General features: G+C 38.8%; 1 protein-coding gene across 1 annotated transcript in view; it reads left to right on the top strand.

The window, feature by feature from the left end:
• Nucleotides 1-24596, top strand: part of LOC102751140 (protocadherin-15) — a 762960-nt gene that overhangs the window by 482690 nt on the left and 255674 nt on the right. The window contains exons 11-13 of the mRNA XM_081823172.1: nt 3751-3949; nt 4332-4390; nt 16381-16584. Of these exons, the coding sequence (XP_081679298.1) occupies nt 3751-3949; nt 4332-4390; nt 16381-16584 (462 nt within the window). The remainder of the gene's footprint in view (nt 1-3750; nt 3950-4331; nt 4391-16380; nt 16585-24596) is intronic.

Here is a 24596-nt window from a genome sequence, read left to right as displayed (position 1 = left end):
CGGAACCACAGTGATTCTTGCCCTTGTGAACTAAAATTCCAGTGGGGAGGAGGCAAGGCAGACCATCAGCTTCATACCCTAACTGAAGGTACATCATAGGCTATCTCAGGGCGGTCAGTGCAGTGGATAAAAAGGGGCATAGAAGTAGGGAAAGGCTGTTGCAGCTCTAAATACTTTGTCTGGAAAGACTTTGCAAAGAAAGTGAGATGGTTGGGTAGGGGCCAGAAGGACCGGAGTCCATGGACAAATGGAAAGACGAGCCATCCAGGCTGAGGGGAAGGTCAAGCTGAAGGCTGGAAGGTAGCTGCCGGCTCAGGGACAAAAGGAAGTGGCGTGAGGGCTGGAGTGGAGAAGCAGGGTGGAGCAGGAGATGATGTCTCACGGAGGAGGTGACACTAGGGAGCATCCTCTGGCTGGTGGCAGATGGCAATGCGTGCTGGGCTCCCTGGTCTTTTTAATGATTTTGTCTTTTACTTTGGATCAGATGTGAGACCCCAAGGAGAGCTTGAGCAAAAAGAAATTGTGTTTCCTGTGTTACTAGAATCTCCCAGGCCCTGGAACAGAGAAGGGATGGAAGGGGCACTGGCAGAAGCTTAAGGAGAAGATGTTTCAACAGCCGGGACCAGAGAAGTGTGGCGCAGACCAGGATGTCAGTAACAAGAGCAGGGGACTGTCTGTTTCTGTGTGCTTTTCGGGAAGAGCTTAGAAGCGTTGCTCAAGACCGCATTTGAGTTTGAGAGAAAGGAACACACTGAGCATGGTTCCAGGGGTGCTTGGCCAGAGCAGCTGCAAGACCAGCCATCAGATGCCAAGTGACACATGTGCTGTTAGAGGTATGTTGGATAGTTGGGAACCAGATCCCCCCAGAGGGACCTGCGGGTCTGGAAGTGACAGTGGGAGAGGAGGTTAGAGGTTAGGTTAGAAGAGGAGTTAATGGGGAAGGGGCTACCATCTGTAGATGGAGGAGAAGACAGGATGAGACTCCATAGGAGAACACGAGGGAGGAGGAGGAGGGACAGTCCACTGATATCTGTGAGGAGCAGAGAGTCCCCCTAGGACAGCCCCACCATCGAAGATAAGAGAGCTGTGGAGTGTGGCGTGGAGGTGTAGGGTGCGCTCTGGGGGATGGCTAAACGGGGAATGACCCCTCTCACTGTGTTACAGTCCTCCTGTCACATTGCCTGGCCCTTATGTAGTTTTGGGTAGTGGCTCTCTGAAAACTTTCTCTACTGCCTCCATAAGGTTGATGTCTTTAAAATTTCTTACCCTTTGGGATCAGTTTTGATAAACTGTATCTTCTGGAAAAATTATCCATTTCTCTCATGTTTTCAAATTTTGCATATGTTAAAGTAAAGGTGTCTCTTATGATTCTTTTAATTTCCTCTGTTTCTGTAGTATTTCCTTCTTAGAATTTATTACTGAAATTTCTCCATTTTTTAAAAGCAGATTTATTTATTTATCTTAGAGAGAGACAGAGAGAGAGCATGGATGGGGAGGGGCAGAGGGAGAGAGAGAGGGAGAGGGAGAGAATCTCAAGCAGAGCACAGAGCCCAACGTGGGTCTTGATCTCATGACCCTGAGATCATGACCTGAGACAAAACCAAGAGTCAGACGCTTAACCGAATGCACCACCCAGGTGCCCCTCCTTTTTTTTGATTAAATGAGGTGGTGGTTTATCCATTTGATTATTTTTTATATTTTTTATCTCTTTTATTCAGAGAACAAAATTTAGATTTATTTACTGGTTTTAGAGATCTTTACCACTATTCACACTTGCTATTACAATTGTTAATTCTTTCTTGCATTTTTTGTGGTTTTTATTTCTTTCATGAGGTTACAGAACAGCTGTATGGAATCTTCATAAAAATTTCTCGAAAAGAGAAGAACAGACTAATTTCACTAAATAAAGTAACAAACATAATCTAGCATTTTAATTCAAGAATAAAACATCACAGCCTTGTGGCATTCATAGTAAGAATGCAAAATAGATTTATTTAGGAACTATATCAAGATCAATCATATGATTAGCTCAAGAACAAAAGTCATAACTGTCTTCATAGACAATGGGTATATATTTTCTTATTTTAAAAAGCCAATAAAATGGGAATAAACACTTTCTTAACATAATTTAAATTTTTTTTTATTTAAAAACCATAAACCGGGGCGCCTGGGTGGCTCAGTTGGTTAAGCGACTGCCTTCGGCTCAGGTCATGATCCTGGAGTCCCGGGATCGAGTCCCGCATCGGGCTCCCTGCTCAGCAGGGAGTCTGCTTCTCCCTCTGACCCTCCTCCCTCTCATGCTCTCTGTCTCTCATTCTCTCTCTCGCAAATAAATAAAAAATAAAAAAAAAAACCCATAAACCAATATACTGAGGAAATCTGGTAGACATTCCTTCTTGAGTTAAAAACAAGATGAGCAAGGATGCCTGGGTGACTTAGTCAGTTAAGAGGCTGATTTTTGGTTTTGGCTTAGGTTGTGATCTCAGGGTCATGGGATCAAGCCCCATGTCAGGCTCCGTGGTCAGCAGGGAATCTGCTTGAGATTCTCCTTCTCCCTCTATCCCTACCCCAAAGTGTGTTCTCTCTCTCTCAAATAAATAAATAAATAAAATCTTAAAAAAAAAAAAAACAAGCATTTTTATTGAAACAATTAGCCAATGAAATTAAAGGAAAGAAAATGGAAGGAAGGATATCAAATTTTCACTATTTATAAATACATTCCTGGATAACACTGAAGAATTGATGAGAAAACTACAAAAATATAAAATAATTAAATAAGAAAGTGGGTTAAAATTAATAAAAAGATATTAATAGCTTTCACATATATAAATATCAACCAGATAGAAGAAGAAAGAGAAAAGAGTCTATGTACAATAATAGCAAAAGATAAGGAAACAGACCAACAAAGAAATGCACAGGACTCATATAAAGAAAATATTTAAAAAATAAAAACTCTTACAGGACACACAAGAAATTATGGGCAAATAGAAAGTTCTTGGATAGAAAGAGTTGACATCAAAAACATATAATTTAACCCTAAGTAATTTATGAATTTAATGTGTTCCTAGTAAAATATGGTTAAAAACTTAACTGAACTAGTTTATTTATAGTAAAAAAAATTAATATAAAGAGCAACCAAGACACTTTTAGAGAAAAACAGCATTGAGGTAAGTTAGCACCACCATATTATGAAGCACAGTTTAAAACATTAACAATTAAAATTGTGACAATAGCTCATGAAAAGTTGGGTGAACTAATGGGATAGAAGAGAAAGTTTCAAATCAAACTCAAATAAATGAGAAAATGTATGATATAATTAATGTAACATCTCAAATCAGTGAGAAAAAGATGAACTATCCAGTATATTATATGGGAAAAATGGCAGAGTAGCCTAAAAAAAAATATTGCTGATTGATACTTCCTCCTGTACCCTAGGATAAATCTTCAAACCCAAGACATTTCATGTCGCTGCTATGTCTGTGACCTCTCACTGTTAGCAAACTTGCTTTTCAGCAATAAATTGCCTACCTGTTTCTGATATTTCCCAGTTCACCCCTAGAATAGAGATCTGTATCCCTCACATCTGTGAAATCACAGTTACTTATTTTGTGGTTTAATCTTTATTGTCCTTTCCCTACAACTTAACCAAGTAAGAACGTGCAGTTCCTGAGAGTTTGGGCCCTCGAATTTTCTGGTCAAATTTAGATGTGTCAGAATAAAAGTACACTTGCTGTGCTTCCTCTGTGTCAGGGCACGGTTAACCGGCAGCGCAGAGAAGGCGCAGTGGCTGCGCTGTGCCTTACCTTCTCTCCGCGGAAGGCGCATTATCCGCGGCCTGGACCGTGAGCGCGTAGGTGTGCCCCACGGTCAGTGCCACCCCTGGGGCGATGGTGATGAGCCCCGTGGTGTGATTGATGATGAAGTCGCCCTGAGCCCCCACCAGGATTTCGTACGTGATCTCCCCGTTGGACCCTTCGTCTGCGTCCACGGCTGTGAGCTGGAACAGAAAACCACATCGTCAGTCCTCCTGGGGCTCAGCTTTCCATCCCGTGTCCCTGTCCCCTAACAAAAGGAGCATGCTTTCAAAGACAAAGTATAGGTGAAGAAAGATCTCTTGGCACATTCGCTCTTGTCTTGAAGGGTGGCAAGGGTGCACCCATTTGGAAGCAATCCCAGCAGGAAGGTTTTTTTTTTTTTTTCTTTTCTTATGAAAGTGATAAAAGTTTTGGATCTTGAAGACTGTCTTTATTTTAATTTACTAAAGGAAAGAAGAGAAAGGGTCTAACAGCAAATCTAATATCACTATGGGAAAGTTAATTTTTTCCTTCTAGGTTACCTCCTGTTCTGGACATAACACAGATTACTGCCTACCGAGACTGGAGAAAACCTAGTGGGTGAAGTCTGTCTTTATTACTGTCATCCTTCCTTCTGCTTTTGCCTTTTACATCCATACTATTTTCCTTCCGTCTCTCAGAGAGTCTCCCGTCCTTGCATCCTTTTTATTTCTACTTCGCTTTAGGAAAGATCTTTATGATCTTGTTCACACTGACTTACAAAAGACGGAAAAGGCCTAAGGTATTGCCTTTCCAAAATCAAACAAATGCATCTCTGATTGTAGAATAGCTTACTAAAAAATTAGACTGTCAAGCCCAAGAAGTTTTGTTGTTGTTGTTGTTGCTGTTGTTTTTGAGAAAAGAGAATGAATTCAGAGGCCCTTGATATCACCACATGAGCATTCCTTTTTTTTTTTTTTTAAGATTTTATTTATTTATTTGAGAGAGAATGAGAGAGAGCACATGAGAGGGGGGAGGGTCAGAGGGAGAAGCAGGCTCCCTGCCGAGCAGGGAGCCCGATGCAGGACTCGATCCAGGGACTCCAGGATCATGACCTGAGCCGAAGGCAGTCGCTTAACCAACTGAGCCACCCAGGCGCCCCACATGAGCATTCCTAAGGCTAATTTGTAGGTGTTTATAGTCATTATGAAGCAACTTGTATCCAAAAGTTAAAAGTATATTTGGGTCATTACATGTGAAAACAGAATGACCATTGTTAATTCAATAAAGCAAAATTAAGGTAAGAATGACTTAATGAGTTAAATAAGGCTCTTTGCTGATAAATATAAATTTACCCCCTGGGTGGAAGTAGTAGTTCTAGTGGGAAATCTTATAATATGCATTTTACAGACATTCACAGAATTTTCTCTTTTTTTTAAAATTAAATAAATAAATTTTATTTATTTATTTGCGAGAAATTGAGAGAGAGAGAGAGTAAGCACACAAGCAGGGGGAGGGGCAGAAGGAGAGGGATAAGCAGACTCTCCCCTGAGCAGGAAGCCAGATGCTGGGCTCGAACCCAGGACCCTGGGATCATGACCTGAACCGAAGGCAGACACTCAACCTACTGAGCCACCCAGGCACCCTCAGACATTCACAGAATTTTCTGTTTTCCTCATTCCAAAAGTGATCGATGGGGATAAGAAAGGTGGCCTCATATAAGTTTACACATAGGGGAAAATAATTAAAAGTTTCCTCTTGAATAAGTAAAATATATGATTTTAATAAGTAAACCTACAGAAAAAAATTTTCTTATTTACTAACATTTTCATATGTATTTCTAACCCCTAATTTCCACTTCTATAAAGTAATAGTTTTTTATTGTTCACAGATTCCTTTGGGTGACCCCTGGACCGTCTGGTGCACTTAGATCAAATGTAAGTGTGCACATTTACCTTGAAACTTGAATTCAATTTCAAGAGTGCCATGTTAATTAATGGCCCATTCAGATGTTCATGCTCACCATCCTGAGAAAATGTAAACAAAGTGCCTTACCATCACCCTTAACGGGGTATACAGTGCATACTCTGTTTCTGTGTTTAGCATCCACTGCATTCAGAATGATAATGTGCATAGAAATAGTAGCTACAAAAATAATTGAGAGGGAAGAAGGAAATTTGAGAGATTGGCATTCAGTTAGCTGAGATTAGGTATTTGGGGGTGGACAGATGTGGTCACCAGAAGGAAATGCATTTCATAAAATGATTCTGGGACTTATAGGAGGATGATAGACATGGTCCTAAAGGCAAAGGAGAAGGAAACTATTTGCAGAAACAGAACAGATGAATGATGTATGTTTATGGAGAATGAGTCAAGCCAGACCGACTCAATTCTCTTTTGCATGTGGGTAAAATTAGAAAATTAAGAGTGGGGGTAGCAGAGGAGATATCAATTTTGATTATAGTAAACCACTTAACATAATGTCTCAGGAAATCTTAATTAAAATTTAGCTCAAATTGGATTCAATATTAACATTCTTCCTGGGACTTAAATTGGCTAAAGGAATCTAATGATAAATGGCAATGCATCAAGTTAAGAATGGTTGAGGAGCATGCTTTGGGGATGTGGGTATTATGGCTGGCCTTATTTAACATTTTCATGAATGATATTGGAAGAGAGGATAAGCTGGATAATAATTAAATTGAGGAAGGCACCCATCTGGGAGGTGCTATAAATACCAGAGAGTACTGCAAAGCAGAGGTGAGAAAAACAGCCCCCAGACTGCAGAGCGAGCCAACCACAGAAGACAGGCAACACCACTAGATCCACAGAAACCAACGGCAGGTAGAGAGTTCAACAAATAAACCAAAAATCAGTTCCATGTTTAGGTGATTTAAATAACTTTACATTATTTTTCAGTCTTTTAGTACTAAGTCAGAACACAGTGGGCTAAAAACCAACATAACTGAGTCCCCACACGTGCAAACAAAACTATGGTGAAGCAATTATTTGGTCCAAGATTCGAAAAGGGAACGGAGACACTGGCTGAATATCCAGAAAAATGGTAATGTCCCTTGTGAGAGACCCGGCACCTAAAGTCTGATGGGGATTTCATTCAGTTATGACCCAGTGACTGTGACCAGGGGTCTCCTGAGATGAAGTCATGTGAAAATGTTCCCAGAGCAGAGGGGGTGTCCGCCTCCTAAATCAAAGAGGACGGAGGAACAGTTGATGTTCATGGAGAAGCCAATGTGTTGCTTACAAGTTACCAGGCAGTAGAATAAAATCTATCATTTGTAATTGGTTTCCTGCAGTGTTATGATACATAAATGGTAAGACACTCTAAGTCATGCATCTGTATCTCTTTTTCTGCAGCGTACTACAGTCCTCTTCACGGAGTTGAATCTCACCCTCCCACCATTCCTTCCTTTGCCATCCCCATACCCACGCGTTCCAGACATCCTCAGCCACCCCTCTCTCCCACGATAAAAAAAAATAAAAACGAGTAAATAAACATGACATGGCTAGATCTGACTGTGGTTTGTCTCCTCAATCTCTTTCCTGTGCCTGAGAAACTGAAAAATAATGGCTTTACGTAAAAAGACAAATGTAAAGAATGTTGGATCATAAACTGAAAAAACAACCTTAGATTGGAGTCTCACAAATGAAGCAAGGATTCAATAAAAGTCATAGTTCATACAGAAATCATCATACTTAAACTATAATCAACTGCATGTGGTATTTTTATATGAATGATGTCTAAGCTGACCGTGACTAAGCACATTGACCCATTGGCATCCTGGGCTTTGCTTCTAGGAAGAGCCTCTCATTTTCCTCAGAGAGATGCTCATCCCCTTCACAGCCCATGGGTGGGTGGGGCTGGTTCTAGCTCCAGCAATGCGAGTGAGGTTCAGGCCTGGGCTGTTTGGTTTAAGAACTGGCAAGTTATCCAAGTTGGTAGAGTCAGGGTAACTCCCAGAACCACGGAAAAGAGTGGCTCTTAATTACCCAAGGGCTAGACTGATTGATTTATATCTGATGTTTGCTCATCTTTACACCTGCATTGGGTCTCTCCAGGACTGAGAAAACGACAATGCCAGGAAATGGGGAGAATATCATTGATGATACTGTTTGCACGTATGCCTGACCTTTACTGATAGATGAACGAAAAACATACTGCTTTTTTTAAAAAAGAAAAAGCTAGTTTAATTTGAAATTATGTCTCTTCAACATTAGAATCCCAAATATTATAGGAAAAGAGTTACGATTAATGATTCTCCTTGGCTTGCTTCGTGACTATTTATTCTTCTAGGGGTCCTGTACTTGGAGGTTTTGGTATGCGGTGCCAAGTGGTCCCTAAATACATGAAATCATCCTTGATTCAGTGTATGATTATTCATTACAATGGCCAAAGATCATGCTATGGAAGTGGTAGAGTTACCCCTGTTTAGAAATCATGATTAGCTCCTTAACAAGTAATAAAAAATATGTATACATAGATAAATAACACACACATATATATATTTCCCTGTAATAAAGCAGTTCTTTTTTAAACAAAGCGATTATCTAAATTAATAAATTAAGCAGTTTAAAAATATATATTTCTTAGAATGTCTTTCTCAATCTCTTTATTCTTCATATTAACTATTCAAACCAGGCAGACAAAAAAAAAAATAGAGCCGTATGTGTAAGTTTGGTGATATTTAGTACAAGGTAAGGTCATGAATACTCGTGTTTAGATCTCTTTAAAATGAAGTTCAATTTGCAAAGTGAACTCTGGATTGATGGCTTGTGAAAACATGTAAATCTGAGTTTAGAAAAGTCTGGAAAATTCTGTATCCTTTCCATAAGTGTTATAGAAGTGAGCCAACTGAGACTACTTGGTGATAATCATAAAAAAATAATTAATTCCTAAACTTGCTTTGGGGAAAATAATAATCTGGAGGAAAACATTCATTTCTAAATAATTAATGAGAGCCTATAATGGTGCCAGGGACAGTGTTAGATGCTGGGGGTAAAGTTGGTAATTAAAAGATGGGCTCCTCTTCTTCTCCTCTCCTCCTCCTCCTCCTTCTTTTTGGAATGTACCATCGGAGAAGGAATATTATTAATAACAAGGAAATCTATACTGACCTGATGTGGCAGGCACTAGTGAAAATGAGCATAAGCAACCTCGAGTGAGCTACAGGGTACGCATGAAAGTCCTCTGGTCTGGGTCACATTCGAGCTGGGAGTGAGAGATGGATTACACGCAGTTAGTGGAAAAGGGAAGGGCATGTGCGGGGACCCTGAGGACAGGGAAATGGATAAGGCTCTCAGGGACGCCGAATGTGACAATCTGGAGAGAGTAGTGCAGGAAGCCGAGCGACAAGCAGAGACGTCCTGAAGGGCTTCTGGGGACGTGACAACGCCTTTGAGACTCAGCGTGTGACAACTGAATGCTGGGTTTACCGGTATTCGGTATTTTATGGATAGTACTCTCTGCACTCCTTTTTTTCTCCTTTCATTTCTTGTTTTGAGAGCAGGAAATGCTGGAGAGAGTGCCATAATTTTAGGTAAGAAGGTTTCAGAAAATAGCAGTGAATTCATTTAGTGATTCTTATTTATAATAAAAATTACAAAAGAACTGTGCTTGTCTCCAAAAATGGATTGAAACATTTCACCCCTGACTTAGATAGCAAAATACATTTGAAGAAGGGGAAGTTTGGGTCCACAGGATAGACCCCAATTGAAAAATGAAGAATGAGCCTCACTGCTTCCCATGGTGTGCACAGTCGACCAGCTAGACCACAGCCTTCTGCTGCATCACGATACAAAGTGTTTTGTTCAGGAAACCTCATCATCTGAATATCTGATTCAATCCAGTGCTTTCTATTACAAAGGGAGATCATCTATTAACAGGGGTTTCTTTGTATTCTAAGTTCACCTAGAGAGTAGGAAGGGTGAGCGATGGTGCTGAGGTGAACTCCTCAGGAAGGATCACTGAGAAGACACTCTGGCCTTTCCAGAACTTTTCCAGGAGAGTGTCTGAGACTTGCTTATTTTGATTTTTAGCTAAGGCAGAAAAGACTGCACTGTGTTTCCAGACATTCACTTCTATCTCCTAGTACATCATGCCAATCCTTTCATTTTGTATTTTGCATTTCATGTAGATTTTTTTTTTCTGTTTCTTTCTCGGTCTATTTGTGAAAATAGCAGAAGCACAGTTCTTGAAGGCTTGTGCAATAAGTTGCAGGATTACTTTTTTGCTAAATGATTTTGCAATTCTCTTCAGACTGTACTTCCTTTGATTATTTTAATTCAACAGAACAAAGATTCAGTGCCCCAACACATCTGTTGCCCTATAATTTTTATTAGACAAAGAGAGGATGCCTAATATGAAATTTAGGGTCTTATAAAATGAATACATTTGCACAGTAGTGATATAAAGCCATATGGAATTTTCCTTTGATAAAAATAAACTATAATCCATGACTTATATTTGATTCATGAAAATATTCACTTAAATTATTTCAGTAAAAAGAAAAAAAAGAATATTTTCTTCCTGTTAATACAGTGCCTTTATTTTATTTAATTCATTGGTTTCCTTTCAATTCATCATAGGAATCCCTATTTTCAACATTCTGTCCCTTACTTTATATTATACCTGTGGTCTCATCTCTACTCCTGACTGAAACTGTTCTTTGAAAGTGGCAAAGAGGGGCATTGAGAAGGTAGGACTTCTGGTTCTGGTGGTGTGAGAAGGCTGGAAAATTCTTTTCTGAAAAAGCAAAAATCTAAGCAAAATGTGGGGTGCCTGGATGGCTCAGTCAGTTGAGCATTGGACTCTTGATTTCAGCTCAGGTCATGATATTGGGGTCCTGAAATCCAGCCCCATGTCGTAGGCTCTGCGTTCAGCATGGGGTCAGCTTGAGATTCTCTCTCTCTCCCTCTGCCCCTCTTCTGCTCATGCTTGCTTGCTCTCTCTCTCAAATAAATATTTAAAAAAAAATCTAAGTAAAATGATCAAAAACACCATTTGGGGCTCTAAGACTCCACTGAAGTGGACAAATTGAGACATTACTCACAAAAAACAGTTGCAACATTAGGTAAGAAAAGCAGGAGTCAGTGGCCTTGTTTGGACATCACTGGATACCCCTGACACCCCAAGTACACTTGACACACGTTATAAAAGTAGGGCTGGTCATGAAAAGCAGCAGGCTTGCTTTAAGAGAGGGCAGAGCGAGTTTGGTGTGGAGTTAGTAAAGAAGCACAGTGGGGACTGAATGTGGAACATTCAATACAAGTTGTAGAGCTGCTGTCTCAGCTGTTGTAAGCAAACAAGCCAGAAGTTCAGCAGAAAAAGAGAGAAAATGAGAGCCCAGTAGAAGGGATGGATAGGCTCTCCGCATGTCTCTGAAGCTACTCCCACACATGGAGGAGCCCTGGGGAATGTCTATGCCAAGAGGAAGTCTTGGGCCTTGCCTGAGCTTTCTGTGCTCACCCCAACCCATGTTCAGGTCAATGGGCAGAGGGTGCAAGAAGCCTTATGGGCTTAGGTGTTTGTGCAAATCACTGGCTGACATGAAGCCACACAGAAATGAAGAATCAAAGCAAAAATCATGCAGAGACATTAGGAACCACACACTTAAGAGAAATATGTTCAGGGGATGAAGTCCAGATATGTTATTAAAAAAAAGTCCTCAGAGTCAATATCAAAATCCAGAGGTACTATAGTGTTTAAACAAACTGAGTAATTAAAAAATAAATCTAGAGATTGTTAAAGAAAAGATTTTTCTGACACTTGCTAAAATGGTAAGGAAGGTACAGTTCAGGACCTTTGTGGTAGGTGTCAGGACTATCACAATAGGTGGGAGAGAGGGGGGCTCAACTGAGCTCCAAAGAGCTGAGGATTTACAGCCAACGAGCAGAGTGGATGGAAAATTATTAGGAGAAGACATCAAGGGTAGGGGGCTTGTTAAACCAACTTAACAGGATTTTCACAGAAGGCAGGCCAGGGTACTCAGATATAAGGGTAGGTGATGAGCAATTTTCAGCCAAATTGCCAAAAGACGAAGAAGATGTTAAGAGCAGCAAAAATACTCATTTCATAAAAGGACACAATGTATCATTTGTGGCTGACTTCTTATTACAAACAATAGAGGCTGGTAGACAGAGGAATGACATATTCCAAAGTACTGGGATGAAAAACAACCAACTATTGACTAAGGATAATATATCTGGTGAAACAATCCTTCAAACTAAAGGTAAAATAAAGACATTCAATCACTTTACATAATACATCATATTAATACAACAAAGGACAGAACCACATGATAATCTCAATAAATACAGAAAAAGCAGTTGATAAAACTGAATGTCTATTTATGGAAAACGAAGATTCAGCAAACTAGAAATAGGGGGAAATGTCTTCAACCTGAAAAAACCATCTATAGAACAACCAACAACTTGAGTTATACTTAACAACGAGGGCTGAGTGCCTTTCCATCAGATCAGGAACAGGAAAAGGATGCTCTCAGCATTTTACTCCACTTTGTACTGGATTTTCAAGACAGTGCAACAAAATACATAAAAGAACAACAACAACAAAAGGCATCGGGTTGGTAAGATGAAGTAAAACTATACTTATTTGAAGAAGATATGATTTTCTATGTAAAAATGCTAAGTAATCCACAAGAAACTATAAGAACTAGCCAATGATTGCCAAGGTTAAACAAAATCTGTTGTATTTTACTATATTAGCGGTGAACAATCCAAAAATAAAAATATTCCCATCCACAGTAGCTTAAAAAATGACAAAATAACTAGGAATAAATTTAGCAAAATAGGTGCAAAATGTACATACCAAAATCCACAACATTGCTGAGATAAATTTAAAAGCATGTTGGAAAGTCATGTTCATGGATTGAAAGATGCAGTACTGTTAAGATGGAAATTCTCCACAATATATTTGATTTGTAAATTCAATAGCGCCTCTACCAAGATGCTTATCAAGCCTTTTCAGTAGAATTTGTCAAGTTAATCCTAAAATTTATATGGAAAAAGAAAGGATCTAGAATAGCCACAGCAATTTTAGAAGAGAAAAATAATTTAAAAAAAAGACACTATCTGATTTTGAAACATACTATCATTCTACAGTAATCAAGAAAATGTGGTTTTGGCATAAACTATACACAAAAGGAACAGAAGTCCAGAAATAACCTCTTCTGTTTACAGCTAAATGATTTTCAACAAAGATACCAAGGTAATTCAATGGGGAAAAGATCATTTCTACAGTAAAAACTGCTGAGACAATTAGACATTTCTGTGCAAAAGGTAAAAAATAAAAATAAAAATGAACTGAGACTTTTATTTTATAGCATTCAAAGTGGATCCCCCCGTACAATGTAAAAGCTAAAACTATGAATCTCGCAGAAGATAAAACAAGAGAAAATCTTCATGAACTTAGGTTGGTAAACATTTCTTAAATATGACATCAAAGCATGATACACAAAAATAAAAAAATGATAAACTGAACTTTCTCAAAATTAAAAGCTTTAGCTCTTCCAAAACCACTACTAAGAATATGAGAGACAAAACATAGATTGTAAGAAAATATTTGCTAATCATATATCTAATAATGGACTTGCATTTGCAATTTACAAAGAAGAATTACAAGTCAGTACTAAGAATACAAACATTACAAATTTAAAAAAATGGGCAGAAGATTTGAACAGACATTTTATCAAAGATGGAAAAATTGCTAATGAGCACATGAAAAGATTTGAAAATCACTAGTCTTTGGGGAAATGCCAATTAAAATCACAATGAAATATGGCAAGGTACCTGCTATAATGGGCTTGATAAAGAAACTGACAATAGCAAGTGTCAGTAATGACGTGGACATGTAAAGGGTACAGGCATTTTGGAAAGGAGTTTGGCAGTTTCTTGAAAAGGTAAGTATATTCCTCTCATACGACTCAGCAGATCTACTCCTAGGTGTCTCCAGATACACCCAATGGAAATAAAAAATATGTGTGCATAGAAAGGCATACAGAACATTCCTAGCTACATTATTCATATTCTCCAAAACTGGAAATAGTACAAATGTCTACCAGTTAGGTAACAGATAAAATGTGCTGTTTTTATGCAATGAATACTATTGAGTAATTCAAAGAAACATATATAGGACTGAGTCTTTCTACTGCATAGATGGCTAAACACAGTCATACTGTTTCTGCTGCTAAATACAGTAGTACTGAGTCACACTAAGTGAAAGAAGCCAGGCCAAAAGAAAAATAAAAGGCTACATGTTGTATATTACCAAATTTTTGCAATTTTTATGGACAAAAAGCAGAACTGGTTTCCTAGAGGAAAGGTTCCTATTTCCACAGGGAACCATTCTGGGTGATGATGAGGTTTGGACTTGGATTGTGGTAATTGTTACACAGCTGTTACTAAAAGAATCACCGAAATGTACACTGATGATAAATGTGTATTAGGACATGTAAATTGTGCTCAGCAATGCTGTTAAAAATTACAAAGAAAATTCAATCCACATATAGGATCTTTATCCATTTTGCCTTTCTACGCATTGACGGGATACCATTCAGGCCGGCCAGAACCGCTGTAATTGTTCATTTGTTGTTTTTGTGACTTGGTCCATTTTTCTCTCTCCTTTCTCCCTTCCAACACATGTTCCAAAGTTTAGGTCTTGGTTGTATTTATAAACAAGTTTTCCGTCTTTCTCTTTTAAACCTCTGTGTCCTGCTCTTCTCTCAGGTAGTTGACTATTCGCTCCATGTTACTCCACGACATCTTTTTAAACCTACTCCTTCTCCCTGGGAATGGAACAGAAGGGAAATTTCTGGAAAGCAAGGAAGCACATCAGCCTTATGGAAGAAAAATGGAGTATAATCAGCAAATCCCACTTTGGAAGGATGGGTCTGTGTTAAGAAAAGTCATAAAAAGGAAAAAGGTGAAAATGTGGAATATGGAATGGGAATACACAAAGATTGCAAGGGAGGATGTCTTCTGTGAGAACATCATCATAGAGAACATTTCAGAGAACCTTTCTGATGTGATACTGAGTCATGGCTAATGCAAGAGGAGGCCACAGCCTTTGGCTTTTGTGTGAAGCCAAGGTATAAGGCCTACCTGGGATCACTTGGAAATGTAGTTTTCCATGAAACCATTGGTGAGGTTTCGACATATTAGGGGTCAACACTGTGTTGCCTCATGAGAGACAAATGCCTATTGCATTAAAATGATGCCCAGAAGCTCATGTCAGTGAAAATGTATACCTAGGGGATGGCGTACGGTTAGGACACTAAAGCAGATGAAACCCAGAGTTGACTGAGAGATAGTCTCTAATGCCTACCCCGGTAATGGAAAATGTATGATACGTGAGAACAACTGGTTTTGTTGGGAAAGCTGATATAATAACATGGCATTATTAATTGTGCTGTGTTAAACATTCAATCTCTTGGCCTCAGGTGTATGATGCAATAAAGGATTTCTTGTTCATTTATGCAGTTGATAAAAATGAAGCCTGAGTGGATATTGATCTCTTGGATAGAAAGATTATTTGGGAAGGCAACCTAGAACTCACCAGCTAGGTAATAACCATGGGGACAGATTTGTTGGAGGAAGAATTTAATTTACATTGGAAAAACTTACATACACAGTTCAATGTCTCCATCAGCACTAATAAAAAGGTGTAAGTAATAGAAGATGAAGGAAAGAAATAATCTTTAAAATGTTAAAGAAATATCAGACAACTTACTTAGGAAAAGGTATGGTTGGAAATGTATTTCGCAGAGGAAATTCCAATTCCTTACTGGATAAAAGATATTCAGATGTTTACCAATGTTTTGGTAAGTCTGCTTTTATGCACTATGTATTACAGAAGTTGCTGTAACAAAACTTTCAGGAAGATGCCTTCCCTGTATGTATCAAGGGGATAATATATCCCGAGTGCAGATGATTTAGAAGAAATTAGAAGTTGTATTTAGAGGTCATAAGACTTCCACTATGTTCTTGCCATAAAAGTTATGTTGTTGCCTACCCTGTATCCTCACTTGAAGCTAAATAAACTTGGTGCTACAGAGGCCTATTGGTTCTCAGTCTGAACCTAAGACCACTCCTGCTGATCAAGCAAACTGGGCAATGCATAAATTACTTAAGTCCAGATCATACTCTCTGCAGCCTTAATGTGAGCTGGCGATGCTTTGAAAAAAAAGCTTACAGGGCTACTCGTCACCCCTCTTCTGTTCAGCATGTCCTAGACTAATCCAAGATGGCAGCCACCTCAGCAGAGCAGGTGTTTAGCAAAGGGATCTTCCAGATGTATGATTCATTAATGATACCATAATCATTAATTTTTTATGGACCATTCAAAGTATTGTTACTGGAGATGGGGCTCTCATTTAGGCATTCCTCTGCCCGATAAAAAGCTCAAGAATAAAGCAGCAACAAGGTGACCATTGAAAGTGTTTCTTTATATTGCTTGAGAATTTGGAGAGTTAGCTCCTTTTCTGCGGCAACTTCATAATCCTCTTGTAGGGTTTCACTGAGTCTCATTACTCAGACTTGGAGACTGTAAACTGGAACCTTAAATGCTTTCAAGCGGCTACGCTCTCTCACGCTTGGCTTCTACCCTCATTACCTCCGAGAAAGTTCCTCAAAGTCGGCTTCGAAGAAATGCCATTGCCCAGGACTTAACTCATCAATTTAAAGACCTCATCTTAAATACTTCTTCAAGAAACCTTACATTGTCTACAATGCCCAATCTGAATTACTCTGCTGTGCAGGATATGCCTTTAATTGAGAGGTAAACTGATACATTTATTCAGACCTTAATTTGTGCCAGATGCCGCGTTCTAACGCGTAGAAGATACTGACAATACTTTCTGTCAGCTTGTGGTCTAGAATAGGAGACAGGAAAGAAAATATCTTTAATAGATGTGCTAGTAGAGAAGGATAAGAAGACTACAAAGTCCAGAAATGCCTGTAATGCCTTCATTTTTATCAACTTTATCTTCTTCTCTTGGAAGGAGAAACCAAGGCATTCTTGACTTAGTAAAAGAAAGGCAAATCTCTCACCATTTGGTTCCTCCCCTGTCCAACAGCATTCAGAGTGGTGTCTTTAATGCCCCATGAAATACCATGCCTTTGGTTGTACCCGTCCACCTCCAATAACCTTGCCTGTCTGAGCACTTATTATCCTGATAGGTTCATGGAGTTCTCATCAGCAATGAAACCTTCCCGGCTATTCAAGCCCTACCGAACCATCCTCCCCACTCATGTTCAATGAACTCTCATCGTATTCTTAGTCTGTTCCATGTAATTAAAAAAAATAATAAATCAATAATGGTTTGTGATATTTTCTGATTATTTCACTGTGAATAAGGATCACCTCTTACAATATATATGAAGCTTCTCAAGGGTTAGCACTGCATCTTTTTCATCCTATTTTTCAGAGCCTCTAGTTTAGCATCACATACATAAAAATGTATACACATTAAGTTGTAATTTGTTTAAGAATATACATATATGGCATATGTTTGTAATATGCATGTATGTTCGGGCTTTCTCAGTGGTGTTTTGCTTGTTTTATTGGCCAAATTGAACGAGCAAGTTTACTAGGCTTCCAAGAAATTCCTAATTCTCTATTTGGAATATTGGCTTTTTTTCTAAGATTCTCTGTCTTTGAAACATCTCAATATGGAAGCATTTTTGTTTTACTCAAATAACTATGCTTTGACATTTTAACATAATTTACTGCAAGAGGGAGTTGAGAGGGAAACAGATTTTTTTTTTCTGAAAAGCAAACAAACTTTGGTGATATACAGAAAAGGAAAAAATGTATAAAATGTATTACACATTTTTGTTTCTTTTAGTTTCTTCTGGTTTCTAAATTTCAAGCCAATTATTTAGTAAACCAGCAATATCTAGAACTGTAATGATGAGTAAGAATACTGTCAAAATTAAAAATGTAAAATGTAGATGATATTAAAAGCAACCATACACAATTAAAAGCTTTATAAAAATGCATGCATTTAAGCATCAATTACTGAAATTGACCATGGAGGGTTTTTACTGTGACAACCCAAAACATGCTAGATATATAAAAGCAAATGAACTTAACTGCCTTTACAAATATACTTCCTGAGAAAAGCTGGGTTTCTAAATATATCAGGAAAGGGGGATGGCGATTGAAAAATAATATAAAAGCCAAATGCGAGAATTATTTTTTACCTATACAAGTTCAAAATGCAGATGTTTGTGATCACTGTATTGATATCATTAATATTTTCCCCAAGTTTATCAAATGGGAAAGCTTAATCTACACAACACAACTCTTAAGGTCTTAAGAGCAATTTAGATGTTAAAAAATTTTGTAGTGTTTAATTGGATGATATGAGCCATAGTTATCATCATCAAAAAATAAAACCATTATATGCCTTTCTGCCCTACTACCCTAGTAATTACTGAAGGTCAGAAATTAAATGTTAGTCGTTTCTTTATTCCTTATGATTTGCACAGCGCTAAGCACTTCACTCAGCACAGTGAATGATTTTCAAATAATAAGTGTTATTCACTTTTACTTCTCCAAAAACATGTGAATGCTTTCTCATTACATTTTTTTCAGTCAGATTGTTCAGCCTCTCAAGAGCCTTCATTGGAGAGATTCTTCTGGATAATCAAGTTAGGAAGTATGATGTCCTAGGGATACGAATGCACCCACAGTTTAGCTGAGTAATTTCTAAATCACTTTAACCTGAAACATGGGTAATTTCCCAACACTCATACATAAATTAAAGAACACTTCTTTCACCTGTACCCATTAGTTCCTTTATCCATTTGTTCATTAAACAAAAATTTATAAAAGGTTTACTATGGACCAGGTGCTCTGCCTGATGTTGTATACAGACAGCAGTAAAACAAGAGAGAAAATGGAGAAACCAACAGAGTCTACACATCATTTGAGCTTACTTGAGCTTATTAACTAATAGGAGAAACAGATCATTAAAATCATAATAAATTTGGAAATATGCCATGAAGGAAGAATCAGCCTGCCCTGGGATAATAGAGGGAGGATAATTTGGGAAAGGAGTCCCGGAAGGCTTCCTTGAAGAAGTGACATGTAAATTGAGATCTTAACGATGAAAAGCATGTGAATAAAAGTTGACGCATTAAAAGAGCAAGAGAAAGGTAGTTGGCGAGAAGGAAATTGGAGAGACATCAGCAGATGGGTCATGCAGGATAGTGACTGGGCTTTATTCTGATAGCTGCGGAAAATCACTGAAGGCATCAGCAGGACAATTACTGCTTTGCTCTCAAATTTACAAGAGTCCAGTGGGTGCTGCATCAACATGATGGGGAGAGGGGATACACCCAGAGCCCAAAGGAGCGCATTGTTGGGTCCCAGGAAGAGTTGATGGCAGCTTGCAGAAGATGATGGCAGTGGAAAGAGACTGGAGTAGATGCATTTGGTTGGTGCGTAAGGAGAAATCAGTAGGACTTGGTAATTGATTGAGAGGAGGGAGTGAGACTGTGTCAGGAATAACTCTGGTTTCCCAACCTGAGCGACAACATGGAAAGTGGTGCTTTCTCACAAGCAGGGAGTGTCTTCCACATGTACAAAATGCAGACGGTGTAACAGAGTCTCAGATTCAACGCAACTGAGTAACCCATAGGATTTGAGGTATTTGTTTTCATTCTAATGCAAGTGGGTTTGGGTAAGAAATTTTATGGTCTTTGGTAAAATTAAATTGCTTAAAGTATCAAAAATAAGTGAAAATTGTGTACGAATATAAAAATATGCTTACATTTCAATAAGGTTTGCTCATCAAATCATTATCTGGGATTTGCTGAAATACCAAATTCCGCCAAGACTTTACATAAATACAACCCTCCCTCAAACTTGAGTCATGATATCACAAACCCAAACACACATGCACACACATTTACCACAGAGAACATTCTCATTATTTCACATAAAATAGTCGAAAGGCATTAAAATACTACATGGGCTTATCCAATTTTGTTTAAAATGCTGGAAATCATAAAAAATAATTTCAATATATACTTTTATATGTAGTGTTTATGTGTCCTCCACAGAGTACTAACTAATACACATGTCACATAAGGATATACCCAGATAAGACAGTAAAGGTCATTAATAATCGTAAATGCTTTATACAATCCATGAGGATGGTTCAATAATAATAATAGCTAGATAACATTTATACACAACATATTTGCAAAGTGCACGTGTGTTAGTTTATAGAACTAATTTAATAATCAGAACACCTTTGTGAAGCTGGTACTATAGTTATCACCTTTTCAAAGAGTAAAAAACCTTGGTACAGATGACTAAGCTATTTGTCGAGAGTCACGTAAGGGCACAAAGTGGCAGAATGGTACACAAAGTCTTTCGTCTTTAACTTGGATTCAACATCAATTCTGCCACTTACAAACTTTGTGATTTGCGACTGATCATTTACCCGTGTGTTAACTCAAATTCTTTATAAAATGAGGCTGGGGACAAGAAATATTTTCAAAGTCATTTCCAGCTATACTATTCAGGGACCTGTAACTCAGCCTAAGTAAGAGAAATATGTCCGTGTCGAGTGTCTTCTGTCTGAAGAGAAGGAAAGGCACGGCTTCGGAGTTAGGGAGGGGGCCGGGGGTGACAGTTTGTCTATGATGGAATTTGTCTATCCTTAAGCCAAACAGATCGCATTTCTAGAACGAGACTCTTTCTGCACTGACTGAAAGAGCACTGGGGGCACAAATTCCATGGCTATTTGGTGAACCCCCACCATGGCGAAGTGATTGTGCCGAACACTAGTGGTTAGGTATCATTAAGAGTTCCTGTCCTAGGGCGCCTGGGTGGCTCAGATGCTTAAGCGTCTGCCTTCGGCTCAGGTCATGATCCCAGGGTCCTGGGATCGAGTCCAGCATCGGGCTCTCTGCTCCTTGGGAGCCTGCTTCTTCCTCTGCCTCTCTCTCTCTCTCTCTGTCTCTCATGAATGAATAAATAAAATCTTTAAAAAAAAAAAAAAAGAGTTCCTGTCCTAGAGGAATTTTCAGGTCTGCAGGGTAGATAGACACATAAGAGCTAAGCGTCATGCAGGGCACAGTAAATTGTGTGGGGGTAAGAGCTGCTAAGCTGGGCATGTGGGAAGATGGCGGAAGGAACCATCAATTCAGACTTGCTAGGAAAATAAAGGCTTTATTGAAAAAGTCACGTTTGAGCTGTGTGTTAAAGAATGAAAAAAAAAAAAGATATAGTTTGGATCAAGCTTTGAACTTGAGAGAGATGTCAATAGGCTCAGAATGGGAAGGGATAGTCCATGCGGAAGTCAAACAGAAGGAACCAAATAAAACCCTCTATACGATCTCAAAGTCGACTACATGGAGGGATGTAGCAGGAGATGAGACAGAAGTATGTGAGGCATTACAGGAACGTTCTTGATGGCATGTGTGGAGATTGGGCTCTTCCTGAGGTAGGGAAGACCTGTCCTGATTCATGTTGCAGATTAAGTACCTGTGAGGCATCTGCGGAAACGGGGTTACCAGTCAGCATTCACTCTCATTGCCTAATTCCCGGCAGGCCATAGCCGCGGAAGGGGTAATAATGACAGATCCCTTTTGAAACACCAGTGTTAGCATCTGGACAGTCACCTGCATGCAGGCAGGGGAAGGGCGGGAATGAGAAACAGGACTCTGAGGTTGCTGCTAAGCCTGTGTTATCTTAGATTAGTGGTGCCCTTCACAAGGTAATGGCCTCCAATGGAGACAGGATGTGGGTGTCTGAGTCCGTGTGTGTTTCTGTATTAGATGAAAGATAGCAGATTAGCTAATTTATCTTGGAGTATGTCCAGTCTGAAGGGCCTACCCAAAACCTGCACTCCCCCATACAACAGATCCTTGGAATGCCAGCCTGATGTTCAGGTCGCCACAGGGCATTTAACCATGGGAGACATGACTATACATCATGGTAATGACTCAGAACGTGCGAATTCATGAAAGAGAGCACTGCATATTGATTTCTGGAGAATGTTAATATTTAAAGAATGAGAAGTGAACAAGGACCCAACAACAAAGTCTCTTAGTCACCAAGGAGGTGGGATGAGAACCAGTTTTCCATAAAATGGGAAAGACAAGAGTTTTACCAGATAAAGGAGTGAGAAATGCTTTCATGTTTGACAATTAAAGACAGACTTATCAGATTTATGATTTTGTATGATTCTCATGATATGATGTGAGAGAAATAATAGAATAATTAATAATGAGGGGGTTATAAATTAATAAATTCTGGAAGTGTATCCATCAATCCAAGTGCCTGACTATGCGAGAGTGGGACAGCAGCAAGAGGTCTTACCCAGGAGGAGAGTTTAGACCAGGGCAGGGGTTTATAGATGGACAAGAAAGAGTCAGTCTCTCACTCTCTCTGTCAAATAAATAAATAAATAAATAAATAAATAAATAAATAAATCTTAAAAAAAATAAAAATAAAAAAAGAGTCAGGAGAGAGGAGGACATTGCTGTAGTGAAAGAAAGGGAACAAAACAGAATAAGAGTAGAGCACAGGTGAAGGTGGGTTAGGGGAGGTTAAAGCAACAAAGAGGGGTAAGAAGTGGGACAGAAGATAGGAACTGAAGAACAAGAAAAATGGAAGGAGGTGAGGTAAGAATCGAAGGACTCAGCTCCATATGAGACTCTGACTTCATGAATCAGGAATTTTGATTTTCCGAGGTATGGAATCTTGTTAAGGGTAAAGATGAGTTTTCTCAAAACTGGCCATATATTAGAGCTGCTTTGTTTTGTTAGGTGAACTCTCTCAAAGGGGCTCTACGGTGAGTGGCCAGATGGCTGAAATAAAACCATGTCAGGGTGGAGTTGGGGCCTCCCTATTTTCAAAGGCTGCTTGGGGAAATCTCTCTATTCAATTAGGATCAAGAACAGTGATTTATGAAAGTTGTAAGAGTTTAGGAATAGCATCTATGGAGTGTGGACTGGATAGGTAACCACTGATAGGAAAATCTACATCTTCAAAATATTAAAATTATATCTCAAAATCTGTATCTTCAATACCAGGCAATTGGTTTTTCGAGAAAACCAGCCATGTGTGAAACGAGACCTAGGAGAACAGAGCATGACATCCATGAGTGTCACCGTGTAGGATTTCATCGATGGCCTACAAGACGGTCTTTCTTGCAAAAAATCATTCTCACTCACACCAGTAATTTCCCCCTAAACACAAGATATGCTAACAATCTGATTATACTTCATTTCCAGTTATAAAGGACGCAGATGCTGTTTTGGGGTAGTGCTCTTCCAGATGTGGCTCACAAACCACTCTGTTCCTATTTATAACACTCAGACATAGGAGATATAAAGTCAGAGGACCAATTTATAACAGAATTGCTAATAAGGATCTGGTTCCTCGCATCTTTATGACCAACCTATCCACTGCTTAAGGCTCCTCCTAACAAGAAGGGGGTAGAATCAAATAGTCGAGTATGTACTTACATCAGGCCAAGAAAGTCTCATGGCCACATTGAAGATGATAGATTAAAAACGATCTGATTAAAATATACTTAAAATCTAGGGATGCCTGGGTGGCTCAGCCAGTTAAGTGTCTGCCTTTGGCCCAGGTCATGATCTCAGGGTCCTGGGATCGAGTCCCACATGGGGCTCCTTGCTCAGCAGGGAATCTGCTTCTCCCTCTACCCCTTCCCCTGCTTGTGCTCTTTCTCTCTCTGACAAATAAATAAATAAAATTAAAATAAAATAAAATATACTTAAGATCTGTTATCTAAAATGCTCTCTGCTGAAGAGTGCTCACTGTCCCCTTGGCTTCTAATATCCTCACTGTTTCTGACATAAGAATACTAACCAAATGTAAACCAGTTGATCTTGGGGTCAGCGGGTAAAGGCAGGCTGGTGAGGGGCTGGGGTGCGCGCAGCACAGAACCTATTCTGTGACTCTTACAAGGCAGGTGCAGGCCACAGTTCTAATCAGTTTGCTTTATTTACAAACCTTTCTCTCAACAGGAAATCTATTTCCTTTTATTTCTAGGCCCCTGGAGGATGTTTTAGAGTCATACCATTCTGTTACCACATAGTGGGAATAACATTTAAAATACTAATTATAAGGTTTCATTTCTTGGTGCTTAAATAATTTTAAAAATAGAGCCACATAGATGCAAACAATATTCTATCTTCATAATCTGTGTGGTTCTGGGAGATATATAAAATATGAATCTTTAAAGGCAAGAAAAGATCTATTTTATAAAGAAGTACATAAGGGAAATGAACTTTTGCAGCCTGCAAATGCCAGAAATAAGCTTTTGATCCCCTCGGGCAAACATTTTTTGAGATACGGTTCCACCACATAATTGCTATGGTTTTCTTAGTTACACTTTCCAGTTCCCTGCTGTTTTTTTTTTTTTAATATATATATGTGTGTGTGTATATATGTATATATGTGTATATATATATGTGTATATATATATATATATACATAAACTTGCTCTTATTTTCAATTATGTTATTATAGAGATGAGAATCAGGTCTAATTAAATAAGAACATGACAACGATTGTCATTCCTTGATCTGTATAAACTGTAATTTTGCTGTGTTTGTAGTAAGTGCCTTGGTAAAGATAAATGTCACTCCCCAGGTCTGCCAATTGACTAGAAATAAAACCAGTGCGTTTATACCTTCCTGTTCATTCATATCCACTTGTCTGTAAGTCTCCCTCTGTCACCCCTGAGAAAACATTTATTAAGCATCTACTATACTGAGCATCTACTATAGGCTAGGCAC

Source organism: Leptonychotes weddellii, chromosome 6 (genome assembly GCF_054177405.1).
Source record: "Leptonychotes weddellii isolate Sample4059 chromosome 6, ASM5417740v2, whole genome shotgun sequence".
Taxonomy (NCBI): Eukaryota; Metazoa; Chordata; class Mammalia; order Carnivora; family Phocidae; genus Leptonychotes; species Leptonychotes weddellii.
Note: the sequence above shows the minus strand (reverse complement) of the source record. Positions and strands in the feature narration are given on the sequence as shown.